General features: G+C 39.7%; 1 protein-coding gene across 1 annotated transcript; it reads left to right on the plus strand.

Annotated features, from left to right (window-relative positions):
• The first annotated feature begins 2,884 nt into the window (after window positions 1–2,884).
• dio3a (iodothyronine deiodinase 3a) lies at window positions 2,885–3,676 on the plus strand. The gene has a single exon (XM_034525134.1). The coding sequence runs from the start codon at window positions 2,885–2,887 to the stop codon at window positions 3,674–3,676; it is 792 nt and encodes a 263-aa protein (XP_034381025.1).
• The last annotated feature ends 3,224 nt before the right edge of the window (window positions 3,677–6,900 follow it).

Consider the following 6,900-nt stretch of genomic DNA (forward strand, 5'->3'; position numbering starts at 1 on the left):
TGATATGGATTCACTGTAACAGGCGATTAGGGCTTAACCAATATGCCATGTGCTCACTAGACACTGGAATGCTTTTGTTGAATAAGCACACCAGACCAGTGAATGGCATTTAGCCAGTAATGGCTAATATGTGTGTCCAGATGTTGAATCCCTGTGGAGCACAGAAAGTTTAGCAGATCACCTTCCAGTACACAAGACCCCACACTAATTAACATTAACTGTCTGGACATGAACGTAAGGAGGTTATGTAACACTGTAACGTAATAGCTGTGTGTTGCAGTATCAGGGGAGTTGGGACTATTCTTAAAAAAACCCACTATGAAATTATTTTTTTCAAGTTGCCGATTAAATTTCAGAGCTTTATTTAAATTTTTTTATCGATTTTTAGTTTAAGAAAACAATATTTGTGACATAACAATTAGCCAGTATTGTATTCGTCAGAGAAACATAACATTACATGGAACAATAAGGTGACTGGTATATATATCAGAATCATGTTTTAATCTTATTATGTTTTGTCCCTCATTTGTGAACGTTTGTATTGTTTAAGTGATACCAAATACAGAAATCAAACCGAATTTCATGAATAATATATTGTGCACGGATGAAATAATTTCACACATTTAAATACAAATCTATAAAACGTTGGCCTGAACAATGCTGACGACACATTTAACTGTCAGCCGTTGTATATTAGTTGTAGTAGTTGTAGTAGTTGTAGTAGATGTTGCCATAGTAATGTTACACACAGTGGCAGCAGTAATGTAGCAGTAATAGAAGGAGTGATACTGTAATATCATTTTAAGATGTTCAGACCCCTGAGGAAGTTTTGATTTAATGATTGCGATCAATAGTGTTTTATTTGAATTATTGTTGAAGCAAAACATAATTCATTATGTTATGTTATGCTTTCAAAATATATTTATTGTTTCTTATAGCTTGTGAAGTTATGTTTATTTCCATGGGTGGATTCTCATGGGTGTTTTGTATGTTGTCCTTCGGCTCCCTGTTGAGAGCAGCACTTTCTTAAGTGTTTTCAAAAGTGTCTGGTCGTTGCCTTGAATAAGGTTCTCTGTAATATTTCTTAAAGTATTTTTTTTCCAAGAGTTTCTCTCCAGTTTTTCGAAAGTTTCATGGTTGGTTAAAAATGAAGTGAGGGTCTGTTGTGGTGAGAGACTGCCGACTGACTGCAAAGTTTCAAATCACAGCATTATGTTTGTATTCACGTAGTAAAGTATTTACTATACGTGCCATAAAAAAAGCAGTCATTCTCATCTGGTTATCTTGTCCATGACATGTTTTAAATTTTATTATCCGGAAAATGCATTGTATCACAATATGTATCAACATTGTGATACAACCTCCCAAACTCTGTCACGTTGCTGTCTAATCAAACCAATAGAATCTGTGATAGCTGAAACGTTTCAGTAAATGTTGGTGTTCATAAGCTGAATTCATAGGACCAGAGTCTGTGTACAGCAGGTGTGATGTTACAGCATTTGGCCTCTTTCTCTTGACGATCTGTTTCCTGTGAATAACTTAAAGGTGCACATCAGATCCTCAACTGTGCTGTCTGTCAGCTGTACTGAGATGTCTTCATCCATAACTTGTTTTGTGTATGTACATATGGCCAATCACACATTCTCAGTGTTGTATTGGTGTCTTTCTGTTTTGTGTGTCAGACAACTTTACAACCTTTTGATTGAGGATCTCGAAATGCCGATTTAGCTCAGTCAGTCGGTTTGGTTCAATGATTTGTGAAGCTGACCATGAGCACAATAAGGCTGCACAGATAGCAGCCAGCAGCAGATCTGTGTTATTCTGAAGGGTTGAACAGATTCAAAAATATTATATCTTGTCATGACAAGTGCTGGTTAAACTTACAGTGGCACTGGGCAAAATATCAGCAGGTGCAGGTACAACTTTTAAATAGTTTTTGAACACTTATTAGTTCATATAGGAAAGTATTTTGGGACAAAAAGGGGTTGGTTAAAGACAACCCTAGACGACAGAAAGGGAGCTTATTACTTGTTTTTTGTCTCTTTTTATGTAATGTTACTTTATTTGACCCAGGAGAGCACCTTAGAGGTTTATGGTCAAAATGAAAAAATCTTGTGTCACAACATTCACTTTTTTTTTTCCAATCTCCAAACTCTGATTTTAAATTAGAAATATGAATTCAACATTGTGACTGTTGCTGGATTTCAGACCTTATGTTTCCTTTCTATTTTATTAAATATGTTCTCTCATTTTCTGAGAATGTAATTTTTTCATGTGGTGTTAAACATGCTCACCTCTGACTTACTTTACTGTATATTACATTTCTGATTTTTACACTAAATGTGACATAAACCAACACAGTAAAACTCCTGAGAGTTTAAATATGTGAGTGCATTTGAGCTTGCATCGGTCCTTATGGACTGACATTGCATTAAGACAAACCGGAAACCCATGTTAGATCAGTTTAGGATAGTATTCATAGGCCTACACAGTGAGGTCAGCATCTGCCTAAATGTGCTCCAGCAAACTGTCATTGCAGTGGAAATGTCTGCAGCAGCATCAGGTTGAGGCTGTTATCACACAAGATATGCAAGGACATTGAAACTATTTCAAACATCTGAAACATCATTGATGATAAGTTTAAATGAACACCTTCTAAACAACGCGCTGCTGTGCCGCACCCTTTGCTTTTGGCTGTGACTCAAAGCGGTGGAGTTGACAGAAGGTAATCCCCACCATGTGAGGCCTCGGCCCCAGTTTGGAGGCGGGGTATGATTCATTCAAATCTGCCGGTGCTATAAAAAGACGGGAAGTTGCAAGTAACCCAACTTCAACCCACAAGATCGTGGCACAGCATAAGACCATCGGGTACTTATAAGTGACAATGAATACAATTAAATCCATTAAAAATGCAATAGTCTGTCTCGTCTTGCTGCCCCGTTTTCTAATGGCAGCAGTCATGTTTTGGCTGCTTGACTTTTTATGCATAAGGAGAAGGGTTTTCTTAAGGATGAAGGAGCAGGAGCTGGGGGGCGATGCCATCGATCCTCCGCTGTGCATATCGGACTCCAATCGTCTGTTCAGCCTCGAGTCCCTCAAGGCTGTGTGGCACGGCCATAAACTGGACTTTCTGAAGGCAGCGCATCTCGGACACGGAGCCCCCAACACCGACGTTGTTCAGCTGGAGGATCAGCGGCGCAGCCGCATCCTCGATTACGCCAAAGACAAGAGACCGCTCATCCTCAACTTTGGGAGCTGCACCTGACCACCGTTCATGGCGCGTCTGAAGGCTTTTCAGGGAGTCGTGCAGCAGAACGTAGACATAGCAGACTCGGTAGTTGTGTACATCGAGGAAGCGCACCCCTCCGACGGCTGGATGAGCACTGACGCGCCCTATCAGATCCCAAGACACCGGTGTCTGGAGGACCGACTAAACGCTGCGCAGCTGATGCACCTGGAGGTGCCCGGCTGCCCGGTCGTGGTCGACAGTATGGAAAACTCCTCCAACGCGGCGTACGGAGCCTATTTCGACAGACTGTATATACTGCAGGAGGGAAAGATAGTTTACCAGGGTGGCAGAGGACCCGAGGGGTATCGGATCACAGAGCTCAGAGACTGGCTCGATCAATACAGAGACAGGCTGGAGAAATCCAGTAATCTAGTTATTAGTGTGTAGATTCATTCTCATCTTTGTATAGCTGCTATAACGAAAACAAAATTATGCATATTTTTCAGTATTATAACTCCAATTAGAATGTCTCCGTCAATAATGGGTTACGTGTATTTATTTGTAAGTAATTTGTTCAACATTGTAGGATGCTCTAGGCTACAGTATAGGCTCCTTCATGTCATATTGGACATCTAGACGTCCTGGTAGGATCCATCTACAAAAAAGGTTTGTTTGGACCTTTATTGTTTGTGAACAAAAGTATTTTGTGTGTCAAAAGTTTTTTTTAATTTGTATTTCTTCTCGTGTGAATGCGCCTTTAACGAACCAGCAGGATGTTGAGATGTGCGCATCACTCTGCTCGTCAGTATAGAGTGAAGTTCGGTTTTTAAACGGGCTGAATCCAGAGAACCGATACTGATGTTTTTCATACTGGAGATCACGCGTGAAGGTGCTGCTCTCTGCCCTGCATGGCGCAACTGTTTTTGTAAATATTGTTCCATTTTATGGATATATTTTTCATACAATAAAATGCTTTCATCTACTTTTTCCTTGCAGGCCTATTTTCTTTCAAACTAAATACTTAAGATGCAAGTAGCATCATTGTGGTTGCATGCAAGGTGGGGGAGCTTGTGTGTTTCCTTTTTATTCGATTTTTGCAATAACATCATGCTGTGCATATATTTACAGTAATTTGGTCTTTTATGGTAAGAAGACAAAAGGATAAATGTTCAATTTCCTGCACAATAAAGCACAACAGGCCTCTCATGGATTCATCCAGAAATCTCCTTTCTGAAGTGCAGCCACATGTGTGGAGAAGCAAAAAACATCCTTCACCAAAAAAAATTTTAAAAATCCCCCAAAAACCCCAAACATAAGAAGCCAGTCAAATCTAAAATGAATGCATTATTTTAATGCATATTTCTTGGTTGGTTCACAATAAAAACTAATTTATTTTCAACAACAAAAACCTAAAACTAATTTTACATCATTGTTATCAGCATTATTATTATTATGTTCTAAAATTAACCATGTCCTGTACACATGTTTGGTATCTGTTATTAGGATGAGATACTGTATGCATATTGTTTAAACCATAGTAATGTATGGATCTTTGATTAATAATGCAGTGAAAAAGCCGTGCTTTGTTCTCCACAGCCCCCTCCTTAGCCTTTGACCTCTTACAATTAACTGAGGATAATCACACTTGATCCTATTATACTGAGTGATATATCCACCTGTAAGGGTCTAAACACAAAGGGTTTCAGGGCTTAGCACACCAATCCCAGAGCAGTAAAACAGTGTTAGAAGTGAAGGCATTTAACTGTGTTCACGCACTCATGTGCGTACTGAAATATGTCTAACTTTCTGTTGTGAGTTAATGCTGCATTATGGCTCTCATGAGCCTTCAGCATATCTGGAAACATTAAAATCACCACATTGGCAAATGTGCAAAATAATGCATGCTTCTTGTAGTTCTCCTGGAAAAGGATTTCATTCAGCTTTGTACTAGACATCTTAAACTGAAGGAAAATACCCTCAGAGTCTGAGACAAGTCACGATGCACTGAAGACACAATGGGGGTGGGGAAGTGCCTCAGACACCAATGACTCAGGGAACCAGATATTAAGTCAGACACAACGTCTATATGTGGAGCAACATCTTGTCGGACTCTTTGGTTCCCTGTGTCTCCAGCCTTCACAGCGCCATTATTCATAGTCAACTTTGGAATATACAGGGGTTGCCTCCTGCATGGCAGCAAAGTGGGACATAAATCACTGTACACATCACAGGTTTTAGAAACTTAAATAGTGACAACACAGGGATGCTCATTGTGGTTAAAGTGGGTTGTTTTATCAGAAATAAAGTGCTTTGAAACAAATAACAAGAGTTATAGCTACAAACATCACTTCATGTTTGAAATTAGGGGTTGTAATAATGTGGAAATGAGAAAAAACGTTAGTTATGGGTCGGGAAAACAAGATCATTGTTTCTCCTCAGTCGTGGCAACGAAATATATCCCATCCTTCCAGTTTTCAGTCCTTGGACATCAAGACATTGTATTTCGGTGGTCCCAAAGTTATAAATCTCTGCTTCTGCAGCTATAACTCGCATGCTCTTTCCACATTATTTCCATGACACATTATATCCACACATAAGGAGATGTGTTTGTTAAACAACAGAGCAACATAACAAGTCCACAGGTTCCCTACTGGTTCTTTTTAAAGTACTATAAATATCTTTGGATTTTGGAGTCTTTGTCAAACAAAACAATTAAAAGACGTAATTTGGGGATTTGGTCAATTGTAACGGACATTTGTCGTTTTCTAACGATTTAATTTAAACCTCTGGGTCCTAAATATCTTCCCATTAAAACGGAAAAAAGAATCGCTTTCATTGAACTGATCAGAAAGGATAGACATGGAGGACACCGTGGGTCCCATGGAGACGTTACATATGTTGCAGGTCTGACTGCAGGGGCATAGCAGTGACCTTTCTTTCCTGCTCATCTGGAACACATTTAACACTTAAACATAGAGTATTTATGTAGAGCTGGGAGTTGAATGATAGATACCTGCCTATAGGAAATATATCTTGCAGTGTTTCCAAAAAAACAACACCCTGACTGCAATTTCTTTCAATCTGGATCCCATGAGCGACTCTTCATGGATGTGGAGTTCCCTCTGTCAGCGGACACAGCAGACAGGAACAAAGGGTTAAGGGTCTCCGGCTGGGGGGAGAAAATAACTTTTGCTGGTTTGTCTTGCTTCATAACTTGGTGGGAGCAGAATGGGGTTGCTGGGGTGGGTTTATGCAGCCGCAATGCTCAGCTTTGAAGGTGAGGGCCCCTCTCTCCCCAGGGTCATAACTTCACAAATGAATGTCGTCTGGTGGTGGGGAGCCGGGGCCTCAGCACACAAAAATGTTTGAGTTAAACCTTTGTGATTCGGGTTTAACATGTTAACATTTAACCACGCTTTAAACAACCTTCTTTATAAATAATATGCCACTTTTAAACTCAGTAGCAGTTTTAGTTTCTGTGTGGACAATTTCCAGGAATGCAAACACTATTAAGAGAACAAAAAAAATGTTGTTACGAAAAGTTTATTTGTGAACTTTTGATGGAGCCTTGGTTACAGCATTGTCATAAGTATTGCCTGTATTAGTCGCCATGAGAGCCGTTTAGTGCCAAGTTGCAGCATCAAGAAAAGATTGTAATCCATATGTAATCC

Source organism: Cyclopterus lumpus, chromosome 22, assembly GCF_009769545.1.
Source record: "Cyclopterus lumpus isolate fCycLum1 chromosome 22, fCycLum1.pri, whole genome shotgun sequence".
Classification (NCBI taxonomy): Eukaryota; Metazoa; Chordata; class Actinopteri; order Perciformes; family Cyclopteridae; genus Cyclopterus; species Cyclopterus lumpus.